At 56.3% G+C, this 14108-nt stretch overlaps 1 protein-coding gene across 2 annotated transcripts in view; it reads left to right on the top strand.

Annotated features, from left to right (window-relative positions):
- The window catches only part of LOC116956063 (intermediate filament family orphan 2-like), a 41737-nt gene extending 28080 nt beyond the window's left edge, over window positions 1–13657 (top strand). For both annotated transcript variants that reach the window (XM_032977494.2, XM_032977495.2), the window contains exons 9-14: window positions 395–575; window positions 1510–1657; window positions 2123–2252; window positions 5071–5160; window positions 5558–5694; window positions 7560–13657. In XM_032977494.2, the coding sequence (XP_032833385.2) occupies window positions 395–575; window positions 1510–1657; window positions 2123–2252; window positions 5071–5160; window positions 5558–5694; window positions 7560–7650 (777 nt within the window). In that variant the 3' untranslated portion in view covers window positions 7651–13657. The remainder of the gene's footprint in view (window positions 1–394; window positions 576–1509; window positions 1658–2122; window positions 2253–5070; window positions 5161–5557; window positions 5695–7559) is intronic.
- Window positions 13658–14108: the final 451 nt, after the last annotated feature.

Raw genomic sequence — 14108 nt, 5'->3', positions numbered from 1 at the left:
TGTGACTTTCCACGTGACTCTCCCTCCGCGTTACTCTCCGCGTGACTCTTCGCGTGACTCTTCACGTGACTCTCCACTTGACTCTCCACGTGACTCTCCATGTGACTCTCCACGTGACTCTCCCTCCGCGTGAGTCTCCACGTGACTCTCTTAGTGACTCTCTTTGTGACTCTCCGCATGAGTCTCCACGTGACTCTCCACGTGACTCTCCGCGTGAGTCTCTTTGTGACTCTCCGCGTGAGTCTCCACGTGAGTCTCCACGTGACTCTTCGTTTGACTCTCCGCGTGACTCTCTACGGCACTCTCCGCGTGAGTCTCCACGTGACTCTCCACGTGACTCTCCGCTTGACTCTCCGCGTGACTCTCCACGTGACTCTCCTTCTGCCCGCCGCAGTCCCTGCAGTTCTCGCCCATCAAGGCGGTGGGGACGTCGGCTGGAGTGGGGGGCCCCGGGGGGGCCGCGGGGACCCCCGGGGCCCCGCGCAAGAAGGAGGCTCAGGGGCAGCAAGTGGGGGGCCCCGGGGGGGAGCAGCTCGAGGGAGGGGATGAAGATCGCTCCGCCCTGACGCTTCCCGGTACACGCACGCATACATACATACACGTTCACACACACGTACACACGCAGGTACACACACACGTACACACACACATTCACACACGCACGCACACACACACACGTTCACACACACGCACGTACACACGCAGGTACACACACACGCACGTACACACGCAGGTACACACACGTACACACGCACGTACACACGTACGTACACACGCGTACACACGCACGTACACACGTACGTACACACGCAGATACGCACACACACACGCACGTACACACGTGTACACACACGTTCACACACACGTTCACACACACGCACGTACACACGTGTACACACACGTACACACGTTCACACACGCAGGTACACACGCATGTACACACGCACGTACACACACATACACATACACGTTCACACACACGTACACACACACGTTCAACACACACGCACGTACACACGCACGTACACACGCGTACACACACACGCACGTACACACGCGTACACGCACGTACACACGCAGGTACACACGCACATGTACACACACACGCACACACACGCGTACACACACATGTACACACACGTACACACACAAAGACCCCCCGTATAGCCTTAATAGAATGTAGGGGCAGGTGCTGTTAGTGAGCACCTATGAAGGCCGGCACGGCACACGAGGGGGTGGGTGGGTAGCACCACGTGAGTGGGAATCGAACTCGAATCGCCGGGTTTGTAGCGCAGTGCGCGACACTACCGCTCCGCTATGGTGCTGGCCACCCATTCCCTACCCTGAGACCCGGTCTCCTGGAGCTGAGTCTCAACCGAGACTCCGACCCTGAGACCCGGTCTCCTGAAGCCAAGTCCTCAACCGAGACTCCGACCCTGGGACCCGGTCTAAGTGGAGACAGGGTCTCACGGAGCGTGCTGGCCTGTGTTCCGTGTGGCATCTGCTCAGAGGGGACCGCATCGATGGAGGTTGTCTCGCTGGAGGCGGTGACCCCGTCCGTAGCAACGGCGCCGTTACCGGGGGCGATCAACGACGACGATGAGAACTCCTCGTCCGGGAACATCACGGACGAGATGAAGCGCATCATCAACACGCTGTGAGGACACGCGCACACACACGCGCACGCGCGCGCTCATGTACACACGCAAAGGTAAAGATCCCCCGTGTAGCCTTTACAGGCTGTTGCGGCAAGTGCTGTTAGCGAGCAGCTACGAAGACCGGCACGGCACACGAGGGAGGTGGGGTGGCCAACACCACGCCCGGCCGCCTTTGTCTCCCCAGTGGCGATGTTCACTACACACCGCACCAGGTGCTCGATCCAGGGGAGGGCCCAGGACAGGTTCGGATAATCGTCACCGGCGTTGGCCGCGAGCGGGAATCGAACTCGGGGCGCCGGGTTCGTGGCCGGGCGCGCTGACCGCTGCGCCGCCGCTCCCCGCACGCGAACTAAAGACAAAGATCCCCCGTGCAGCCTCAAGGGACTGCCGGGGGCAAGTGCTGTGAGCGAGCACACTCAAGCCTCCCGCCTGTCCTTCCGCGCCCCCCCCCCCCGCGCGCGCAGGCGAGAGACGATGGACTTTGAGGACGACTGCGACAGCCTCGCGTGGGAGGAGACGGAGGAGACGCTGCTGCTGTGGGAGGACTTCTCGGCGTCCCCTCCCAGCGGCGCCGAGGCCTCCCCTGGCGAGAACGTGAGCAGCGGCAGTGGCAGTAGGGGTAGGGGTAGCAGGGGCGACAGCAGCAGCAGTTGTAGCAGCAGCGGCAGTAGCGGTAGCAGTGGCAGCAGTGGTAGGGGTAGCAGGGGCGACAGCAGCAGCAGTTGTAGCAGCAGCGGCAGTAGCGGTAGCAGTGGCAGCAGTGGTAGGGGTAGCAGGGGCAGCAGCGGCAGTGGCAGCAGCGGCAGTAGCGGTAGGGGTAGCAGTGGCAGCAGTGGTAGGGGTAGCAGGGGCAGCAGCGGCAGTGGCAGCAGCGGCAGTAGCAGTGGCGGTAGGGGTAGCAGGGGCGGCAGCGGTAGGGGTAGCAGGGGCAGCAGCGGTAGGGGTAGCAGGGGCAGCAGTGGTAGCGGCGGCGGTAGGGGTAGCAGGGGCGACAGCAGCAGCAGCTGTAGCAGCAGCGGTAGGGGTTGCAGGGGCAACAGCGGTAGCAGCAGCGGTAGGGGTGGCAGGGGCAGCAGCAGCGGCAGCAGCAGTGGCATTAGCAGCGGCAGTAGCGGCAGCGCTGTGATAGAGTGATAAAATCGGACACCCCATGAAATCACCGATCAGAGATTGCTGCCCGTATATGTGGAGGAAGAGAGTGGGCGTGGCGTTGCCCCAAAGGGGGCGTGGCGTTGCCCACAAGCGGTTCATGTGCATCGTGAATCGAGGTTAAAATTGCATGTCGATTCTCGCTCAGTCGAACAGGCAAAGGCGCCTCAAGGCTGATCGTGATCGGCGGGTGAATCGTTGTGTCGATTCATTGCCGATCGACGCGTGGATCGAGACATCCCGCCGAATTGGTATCGCGTCATCCGACACGGGCACCCACAACCCCCCATTTTTTTTTAATTGGCTGAATAGCTGCATGGTCGGTGAGCTGAGTCCTCAACCGAGACTCCGACCCTGAGACCCGGTCTCCTAGAGCCAAGTCCTCAACCGAGACTCCGACCCTGAGACCCGGTCTCCTAGAGCCAAGTCCTCAACCGAGACTCCGATCCTGAGACCCGGTCTCCTGGAACAAAGTCTCAACCGAGACTCCGACCCTGAGACCCGGTCTCCTGGAGCCAAGTCCTCAACCGAGACTCCGATCCTGAGACCCGGTCTCCTAGAGCCGAGTCTCAACTGAGACTCCGATCCCACGGTGCCGTGCGGGTGTGAGAATTTGTTTTTTTTGCCTGAATGCTTTTTTTGTCGTTATATTTCAGTCGGAGCCCAGGAAGGATAACACGCTGCATCTAAGCCGAGCCCAAAAGAGTGACAAACGTAACACACGTGCGTGTGTGTATGTTGGACTTCTTTCGCAGCCATCCGTGCGAATCGGAGGTGCGGGGGGGGGTAAGGACAACAACACAAAGCGGCTCAAAAGAAATTAGTTTTGTCGATCTTGAAAGTAAAAAAGGTTGCACGTAGCGCAACGGCAGGAAAATGAAAGGCGTTGTTTGTTGTTGTTCGGCAACAAAATGTAAGGGACAGGAACGAGAGGAAGACCACACAGAGAACGGTGGCTTGACGATTATGGGGTAAGGGATTGGTGCCCGAGAGATGTGGCCACTACTTGAGTGTATCGGCACCACAAGACAGAGAGGAAAGTGGAAACAACAAATAACGAAACGTGCAGTGGGACAGATTACGAGCTGTCTGCCCATGGGTCGTGATGATGATGAGCCTGGTAGAGAAACATGGGGGGGGGGTACAGAAACTCCATGAACATAAGTCCCGACCGTGCATGCGAGATGTTAACTACATCACCTGGTATACAGGAGGTTGTGGGTTCGATCCCGACCCTGACGATGTCTGTTGTATATTTGGAGTTTGCGTGTCTCTCTCTCTCATCATCACAGTGGCTAGGAAATGTTAACTACATCGCCTGGTGTGCAGGAGGTTGTGGGTTCGATCCCGACCCTGATGATGCTTGTATATTTGGAGTTTGCGTGTCTCTCTCTCATCATCACAGTGGCTAGGAAATGTTAACTACATCGCCTTGTGTGCAGGAGGTTGTGGGTTCGATCCCGACCCTGACGATGTCTGTTGTATATTTGGAGTTTGCGTGTCTCTCTCTCTCATCATCACAGTGGCTAGGAAATGTTAACTACCTTGCCTGGTATGCAGGAGGTTGTGGGTTCGATCCCGACCCTGACGATGCTTGTTGTATATTTGGAGTCTGCGTCTCGTCGATGTTTTCCCAGCTCTTATGTTTTCCCTACCACATTTAGAATCGACGTTTCGAGTATTTGGCTGATATAAATTTCCACATTATGATGATGTAATTGAAGTTGATGATGAGGTTGTAATATATGATGTTGGTGATTTGGATGTAATTCATGTTGGTGATGATGTTGGTGATTTGGATGTAATTGATATTGGTGATGTGGATGTAATTGATGATGTTAGTGATGATGATTTTGATGTAATTGATAATGATGATGTTGGTGATGATTTTGATGTAATTGATAATGATGTTGGTGATGATGATGGTGATGTTGTAGATGTTGGGGGAGCGGTAGTGGTGGAGTGGTTAGCGCTACGCTGCGCTATGAACCCGATGACCTGAGTTCAATTCCCATTCATGGCCAACACCCAGTGACGATTATCTGAACCGGTCCTGGGCCTCCCCTAGATCGACTCAGCCTCAAATGAGTACCAGGTGCGGTGTGTAAATATCGCCACAGGCGTGGTTGTTGGCCACCCACCCCCTCGTGTGCCACAGTGCCGGCCTTCATAGGCGCTACTCGCTAACAGCACTTGCCCCAACGGTCTGTTAAGGCTGTACGGGGGTGATCTTTGTCTTTGTTGTCCATGTGCATGCTGCCAGGACGACACGGTGGAGCGGGTTATCCTGGAGACGGAGTCTCTGCTCAAGACGCGCGAGCGTGAATACCAGGAGACGATCGGACAAATTGAGGTAGGGCCTCCGCCTACCCGTCAGCTTCGTTCAGCCTTGGGCTAGCCGAGCGAGGTCAAGAAAGTCTAAGTGATTCTCCGCTCGGATGGGCACTGAGGAAGGACCGTTCTCTGCGCGTGTTCCCCGCATGTCCCCCATGTGTCCAATATTTTATATGCATCTGAGTGCATCTCAATGTGTCCCATGCTGTCTATGCGTCCCCACGTGCACCGTGTTTTCTATGCTTGTGAGTGCACCTCCGCGTGGCCCCGTGTGTCCCATGCTATGCGTCCACACGTGTCCAGTGTTTTTCTATGCGTCCGAGTGCATCTCCGTGCGTCTCCGTGTGTCCCATGTTATCTGCGTGTCCCCGCGTGTCCCCGTGCGTCCCATGTTTTCCCCCCGCATGTACCCGTAGCTGGAGCTGGCGAGCGCTAAGAGCGACATGAGCCGCCACCTGCACGAGTACATGGAGATGTGCAGCATGAAGCGCGGCCTCGATGTGCAGATGGAGACGTGCCGCCGCATGATCGGCCACTCGCACACCGAGGACGGGTGAGGGCAGAGGGCGCACGGGGCGAAGGAAATACGGGGAAACAGGGCGATGGGTCAGGGTTTACGGGTCAGGGGATACAGGATGACGGGTCAGGGTTAGACTCACTGCTAGGGCCTGGGTCAGGGTGAGACTCACTGCCAGGGCCTGGGTCAGGGTGAGACTCACTGCTAGGGCCTGGGTCAGGGTTATACTCACTGCTAGGGCCTGGGTCAGGGTTAGACTCACTGCTAGGGCCTGGGTCAGGGTGAGACTCACTGCCAGGGCCTGGGTCAGGGTGAGACTCACTGCCAGGGCCTGGGTCAGGGTTAGACTCACTGCTAGGGCCTGGGTCAGGGTTAGACTCACTGCTAGGGCCTGGGTCAGGGTGAGACTCACTGCTAGGGCCTGGATCAGGGTTAGACTCACTGCTAGGGTCTGGGTCAGGGTTAGACTCACTGCTAGGGCCTGGGTCAGGGTGAGACTCACTGCTAGGGCCTGGATCAGGGTGAGACTCACTGCTAGGGCCTGGGTCAGGGTTAGACTCACTGCTAGGGCCTGGGTCAGGGTTAGACTCACTGCTAGGGCCTGGGTCAGGGTTAGACTCACTGCTAGGTCCTGGGTCAATGTTAGACTCACTGCTAGGGCCTGGGTCAGGGTTAGACTCACTGCTAGGGCCTAGGTCAGGGCTAGACTCACTTCTAGGGCCTGGGTCAGTGTTAGACTCACTGCTAGGGCCTGGGTCAGGGTTAGACTCACTGCTAGGGCCTGGGTCAGGGTTAGATTCACTGCTCGGGCCTGGGTCAGGGTTAGACTCGCTGCTGGGGCCTGGGTCAGGGTTAGACTCACTGCTGGGGTCTGGGTCAGGGTTAGACTCACTGCTGGGGTCTGGGTCAGGGTTAGACTCTCTGCTGGGGCCTGGGTCAGGGTTAGACTCACTGCTGGGGTCTGGGTCAGGGTTAGACTCACTGCTAGGGCCTAGGTCAGTGTTAGACTCACTGCTAGGGCCTGGGTCAGGGTTAGACTCACTGCTAGGGCCTGGGTCAGGGTTAGACTCACTGCTAGGGCCTGGGTTAGGGTGAGACTCACTGCTAGGGCCTAGGTCAGGGTTAGACTCACTGCTAGGGCCTGGGTCAGGGTTAGATTCACTGCTCGGGCCTGGGTCAGGGTTAGACTCACTGCTGGGGCCTGGGTCAGGGTTAGACTCACTGCTGGTCTGGGTCAGGGTTAGACTCACTGCTAGGGCCTGGGTAAGGGTTAGACTCACTGCTAGGGCCTGGGTCTGGGTTAGACTCACTGCTAGGGCCTGGGTCAGCCTTAGATTCACTACTCGGGCCTGGGTCAGGGTTAGACTCACCGCTAGGGTCTGGGTCAGGGTTAGACTCACTGCTAGGGCCTGGGTCAGGGTTAGACTCACTGCTAGGGCCTGGGTCAGGGTTAGACTCACTGCTAGGGCCTGGGTCAGGGTTAGACTCACTGGTAGGGCCTGGGTCAGGGTTAGACTCACTGCTAGGGCCTGGGTCAGGGTTAGACTCACTGCTAGAGCCTGGGTCAGTGTTAGACTCACTGCTAGGGCCTGGGTCAGGGTTAGACTCACTGCTGGGGAATGGGTCAGGGTTAGACTCACTGCTGGGGCCTGGGTCAGGGTTAGACTCACTGCTGGGGAATGGGTCAGGGTTAGACTCACTGCTAGGGCCTGGGTCAGGGTTAGACTCACTGCTGGGGCCTGGGTCAGGGTTAGACTCACCGCTAGGGCCTGGGTCAGTGTTAGACTCGCTGCTAGGGCCTAGCAACGGGGTCGATGATGGACTCAGCGTGGGAGTTCACAGCCGCAGGGCTGCGAGCAACCCAGAGTTGAAGGGTTGCTGCCCCCTCCCTGTGCCCGCAGCTCGACCCCCGAGACTCCGTCCGGGCAGCATGAGTCTGAGGGGTCGCAGGACAGTGATTCTGCGGAGCCTGAAGACGCCCCGGCCTCCTGAGCACGGGTTCAACTCCTGAGCGAGGCCATCGGAAGGCCTCGGCCTCCTGAACCCCATTCACAGAGCACTACCCCTGACCCCAAACCTTGAACCCATAAACGGAAATTCTGAACCCTCAACGTCGAATCCCTAACCCTGAACCCCATTCATAGAGCACTAACCCTAAGCCCTAACTCCGAACCCTGAACCCCATTCATGGAGTACTACCCCTGACCCCTAACCCTGAATCCCGAATGCCTAACCCCTCAGCCTGAATCTCCAACCCTGAATCCCATTCGCAAAACACTACCCTGAACCCCATACCCTGAACCCTTGACCCAAAACTCTGAACCCCGCACACATAACCCTGAACCTCTAAGCCTGAACCCCATTCACAGATCACTACCCATAACCCCAACACTGACCCCTAAACACTTAACCATAAACCTTAATCTTGATGAACCCCCCTTGAAGCCTGAACCGTGAATGTAACGTGATTATAATGTCACTAAGCCTAGGCTTAATCCCCTTACCAAATCTCTTAGCCTAAGTATTTTATCCTTTATTGTTCATAAAACGAACGCCCAAACCCTACCCCTACATTAATATCTAAACCTACCCCCTCGTCCGACCCGTATCCTAATGTTGAACTCGAATTCTGGTCCTGCCCGAATCTTGAGCCCAAATCCCAACACGTAATCAGGTCACCTTTCCAGAGAGGCAGTGCTGTGGCATGAATCTCAATGGGTTGACCTCATCTCCTGGTTGAGTAGGGACACGACAACAATACTACCCCTATCCTGATCCCTAACCCCAATCCTACGCCTATCCTGATCCCTAACCCCAATCCTACACCCATCCTGATCTCTAACCCCAATCCTACACCCATCCTGATCCCTAACCCCAATCCTACGCCTATCCTGATCTCTAACCCCAATCCTACGCCTATCCTGATCCCTAACCCCAATCCTACACCCATCCTGATTACGAACCCTATACCCTACCCCCCTAATCCTTCTGTCCCAATACCTAACTCAAGAACTGCTCCTAACCCTACCCAAATACCTTACGCAAATCCCTATCCCTATATCCTCGCCCTACCCGTATCCTATCACTTGGCCGCCTATCCTACCCTCGAACCCTTCCCCTAATCCTACATCTACCCAAATCTCCAACCCTCACCCTTACCCAATGTTCCGACCCTATCCGTTTCCTATCACTCGACCACCCGTCCTGACCTCTAACCCTGACCCCACCCCCCAACCCAAAACCCCCCACTCTGACCCTCTGGCCTCCGACACTCGCGCCTAGCCCCATTCGTAGCAGCGGCTCTCATTGTGACTCTCACGGCCTAACCCCCCCCCCCCCCCACCATCTCACCTGCGTAACCCCCCTCCCCCCACACCCCGTCAACAAACGGGACCTCGCCTGGTAGTGAAATGAAATCGGCGACGCGCACCGCCACCAGCGGCGCTTCTCTTTGTAGCTGCTACCCCCCCCCCCCCACCGGTCAAAGGCTCCGGAGGGAGGTGGCGGTGGGCAGGAACGCGCGCGCCTCCCTCCTTCCCTCCAATGTTAAACGCGGGTGGGTGGGGGAACGGGGAAAATATACACGAGAGCGAGAGCATGGATTCCGTAACGCTTCGCGGCTCTCTTCTCTCCCCCGCGGGGCGTTCCGGGGAAACGTTTCGGTCGCGTTTCATCCGCATCTGGGTGGCGGATTCTTGCGACGAGGACGGCTCCGTCGGTACTTGCCGTGGACGGGGCTTTGGAGGAGTCCGTCCGGTGTTGGCCGTCGTCTCCTCTGGCAAGTGCGGTGGCTCAATCCCTAGGGGGCCTACGACTCGATGTCGGTGGTGCTGCATGGTATCCAAACCGGGCCCGGGCTGCCCCCCCCCCCCACCTCTTTGCCAGCCCACACTGACTGGTTAGGTTAGTGTTAGGCTAGGGTTAAGTTAGTGTTAGTTTAGGGTTAGGTTATGTGCGGGTGGTGGTGGTGGGGGGGGGGGGGAGGGGGTGGTGGCGCAGCGGTTAGCGCACTCAGCCACCACTCACCCGGCAACCTGAGTTTGATTCCCACTCACAGCCCAGCCAGCATCAGTGGTAGGTGACATCCACCAGTCGTATTCACAACACCACGCAGGCCAGCATGGTGAAGTATAGTCAAATGACCGACATGGCATGTGGAGGTAAATCTTCATCCAGCAGCGGATTGACAGAGGAACGTTAGTTTTATGATTGCTTACACAGAGTTGCAGCGGTCAATGTGTCATTAGCATGGTTGGCTCCGTCCGGTGCGAAATAAGTTCAACGTGTACATGCGTATAATGTGGCGAGATACTAACTACCTCGCCAGGTATACAGGAGGTTGTGGGTTCGATCCCGACCCTGATGCCGGATGCATGTTCTCTCCGTGGTCGCGTGGATTTTTCCCCAGTTTTCCCCTCCACACACGTTTGGAGTATTTGGCCGCTGCTATAAATTTCCAAATGACAATCCACTTTCGTTGAGCTATCATTTGTGACGGCCAGGTTGCTTCCGAAAAAGATCAACGTAGCTCAGTTGGGGCCTTACCTGGTGTATTAATAAAAATAGCTTATAGCAAAAAAAAAGTTTTTGATTGATTACTTAGCCCTTGGGAGCCAAAACTGCAGCCTCTGCTCCATTCCGCTGGCATGGAGCAGAGACTCCCACGACGGGGAGATGTTGCGTGGCACTGGCTGGCGACTGCATAACAACGTGCCAACGTCCATGCAGAGTTTTTGCTGTCGTACCGACTGGATTCTTCCCTGTCAATCACCCTCCCTTTCTTGCTCTTTACATTCGGTATTTCTCCTCCAATCCCCTTCCAATTCTTTGCCTCGAAGCAATCCCCTTTCAGGCCCCGTTAAGTAGCATTCGGAGGGGGCTTGTGTTTACTCCTTGATTATCCGTGTCACGCGGTGTCCACCACGTCAGGTGAGTATCTAGAGTTGGTGGGATGTTGGACTTCTTTCTCACCACACGTAAGCCAACCGTGCTAATCGGAGGTGTGGCGGGCGGCCAACAAACTGAACACAACAAGCAGTCCTAAAGAAATTAGTTTTCAATCGACGTGATTTAAAGGTGCCATAGAGCTTCCAGTGGCTTCCTAACATCGGAAGGAAGAGAGAGCGTTCCAGACGGCCGCGGAAGCGGCGCGTCTGAAAGCGCCGCGCAACGACGCGGTGACCGCCGTCTTTGTTCGACGGCCAGCTGCCAGAAGCCGCCACCGCAGCCGCGAGCATGAGCGGAGTTGGCGTGCCGGTGGCGTTCACGCTCCTCGCTGCTGACGAAGGTCAGCAGCGAGGTGTCCGCGGGTTCATTTGTGGCTCGAACTTGAAAGGGGTGAACAACACGTTCAGCCCTGCCCCCCGCTCGAGGGCACGGAACGAGCGGGGGGGCAGGGGTGGGGAAGAGAGCTTTTTTTATCAGCGGCGAAGGAGGCGTGTGGAAGAAGAGGGTTTCCGTGTTGAGTCAGATGTTCGAATAGAGCGGCGACCTTCATTGCAAGGCCACCACGGGCCATTGGGTGGCCCCTGGTGGCCTTTAGTGTGGCCAGCTGATGTGCACCCCCCCGACAACGCACAAAGAGTGACAACACCATCATCATCATCGTCGTCGTGCTGCTGTCACAAACCCCAACAATGGTTTCAAATGGTGTGGCGGCCCACTGATGATGTCTTATCGCCTTTGAAAATTCGTTAAGAATACTGGGCTAAGGGGAACCCAGCCCCAGCACTTTAACACAGGGGCTGAGTTTCCGGTTCAGTGTCTCTGACACGGCCATTCTGAGTTCCCTCGAGACAAAGAGAGAGATTCAGACCCAAGAGTCAAATCCAGGTGCTTCAACACTGCTGGCTCAGTGTCTCTGACATGGCCATTCTGAGTCCACCAAGAGAGACACCCAGACCCAGGAGTCAAACCCAGGTCCTCAACACTGCTGGTTCAGTGTCTCTGACATGGCCATTTAATCCACCGAGAGAGACACCCAGACCCAGGAGTCAAACCCAGGTCCTCAACACTGCTGGCTCAGTGTCTCTGACATGGCCATTGAGTCCACCAAGAGAGACACCCAGACCCAGGAGTCAAACCCAGGTCCTCAACACTGCTGGTTCAGTGTCTCTGACATGGCCATTTAATCCACCGAGAGAGACACCCAGACCCAGGAGTCAAACCCAGGTCCTCAACACTGCTGGCTCAGTGTCTCTGACATGGCCATTGAGTCCACCAAGAGAGACACCCAGACCCAGGAGTCAAACCCAGGTCCTCAACACTGCTGGTTCAGTGTCTCTGACATGGCCATTTAATCCACCGAGAGAGAAACCCAGACCCAGGAGTCAAACCCAGGTCCTCGGCACTGCTGGCCCATCATCGTGCTGCTGCCAAACCCCAACAATGGTTTCAAACGGTGTGGCAGCCTTCACTGATGTCTGATCGGTGCAAGTGTCCCCACCCGCCCTCTGAAAATGAATGAACACCACTGGGTTCAGATGCTCGAATAGATGCAGACGGTCAGTCGTTGGCACAGAGGAGAAGAGGAAACATCCTCGAGTCCAGAGTTGAAAGCAGGTTGGGGGGTGGTGGTGGCAATGGCCAGAGGGGAGGGAATTCCAGAGCCACCTCCCCGCCGTGGGCAGGTAGCAGAGGAGGGGGAACCTCGGGCAAATTAGACGGCTAGAGCGAGCACGACGCTGGGGGTTTAGCCGTCTGCTGCTGCAGATTTAAAAACTTAAACTAAACTATTTTTAAATTACCAGGTAATGCGACCTGGTATCAGAAGTGATAGCTCGGCCAGGTGGCTTCTCGTCATTACATGGAAATGTCTGGTAGCGGCCAAATTCTCTGAACGCATGTCGACGTCGATTCGAAATGTGGAGGGGAAAAAGAACGCGGGACCCGAAGAAAAATCCACGTGACCACGGAGAGAGAGATATACACAAACTACAAATATAAAGGAGGCGTCGGGGTCGGGATCGAACCCGTGACCACCTGCATATCTGGAAAGGGAGTTAACATCTCCTAGCCACCACGAGGAGTCAAAGCTCATGGTTGTCAAACTGAGAAGCGGGAATTGTGCCGGTGATGACTTGGATATGAGCCGAGACGTCGAAGCTAGCGAGGGCGGTGGCTCGTGCATGTGGAGCGTCGCTTGGGAAAATCGTTGCGTTAATTATGAAGGCAGAGGAAGTCGGGTTCGATGTCTTGGCTGCGAGCGGTCGCGCGGGAGTTAATCGTACGTCAGGCCATGTGTGCCGGCGACATGGCTTTGTCTCGCATGAGGGTAGTGAGTCCACAACGGTCCGATAGATGCGGGAACGGATCACTTGTTCACCATCGGTGTTGCCTTGAGACTCAAGGTGACCGGGGATTCTGGACCGGAGTCTCGGTTGAGACTCAACTCCAGGAGAGAGGGTCTCAGGATCGGAGTCTTGAGACTCGACCGGATCTCCTGGTTGAGAATCTTGAGACTTAACTCTAGGAGACCATGTCTCAGGATCGGAGTCTCAGTTGAGACACAGCTCCAGGAGACCGGATCTCAGGATCGATAATCTTGAAACGTAACATCAGGAGCCCGTGTCTCAGGATCGAAGCCGGTCTCAGGGTTGGAGTCTTGAGACTCGGCTCCATGAGTCTGGATCTCAGGTTTGAAAATCTTAAGACTGAACTCCAGGAGACCGCGTGCCAGGATCCAGAGTCTCAGTTGAGACAACTCCAGGAGACCGGGTCTCAAGATCGTAGTCTTGATTGGAAGTGATATTTAAGCAATCGTGAACCCTTGTTCCCATGACTTTGTTCTAGGCTGTGTATTGTCCTGTAAGTGAAACTAGACCGACTGCCGAGGACGATTGTTCAGTTGTGGTCATTGCATGTGCTGGTCCATTCATTAGATAGCACGGCCATGCTCCATCGCGATACCACGGAACATGCAGGGAAGGCTGCTCGCTTCACCGTGGACAGGTTACCCGAATCGCAAAAAGATGCAATAAACTCAAAAGCTGCTCAGAAACCGACTCGCCTCATTGTATTACGTGTCTGTGTGTAGTGGCATGGAATGGGTCACGACGTAGCATAGCGCGGGTTGCTGGCAGAGAATGGGTTCTGCAGCAGCCCTGTCAGCAGGTCACGTGACAAGCTAGAGAGAGGGATGTAGGGGAAAGGTGTTAGAGGGGGCACGTGACGTAAGCCCGGGAACCCGCGAGTTGGTTCTAGAAGGGGGGCGTGGCCGGGGCAGAGCGAGGCCATGCCGGGAGGATAAAAGGGGACCCTGAGCGAAGGCTCGGGGCTGTTGCTTGGAGTGGAATCCCATCGTGCTGCTGGCGCCTTCGTCTGCGTCTTCACCTTCTCGGCGTCGTCAGTCAGGCGGTCTGCCAGCTGTCCTGGCTGAGAGTTGTAGTTATCCCTTGTAACCTGTAAAGGCTGTTAATAAATAGAGTGCCTCCTACTCTAAGTGTGTCACT

The sequence above is a fragment of the Petromyzon marinus genome, chromosome 63, assembly GCF_048934315.1.
Source record: "Petromyzon marinus isolate PM22_M1 ecotype Great Lakes invasive population chromosome 63, UKy_Petmar_22M1.pri1.0, whole genome shotgun sequence".
NCBI lineage: Eukaryota > Metazoa > Chordata > Hyperoartia > Petromyzontiformes > Petromyzontidae > Petromyzon > Petromyzon marinus.
Note: the sequence above shows the minus strand (reverse complement) of the source record. Positions and strands in the feature narration are given on the sequence as shown.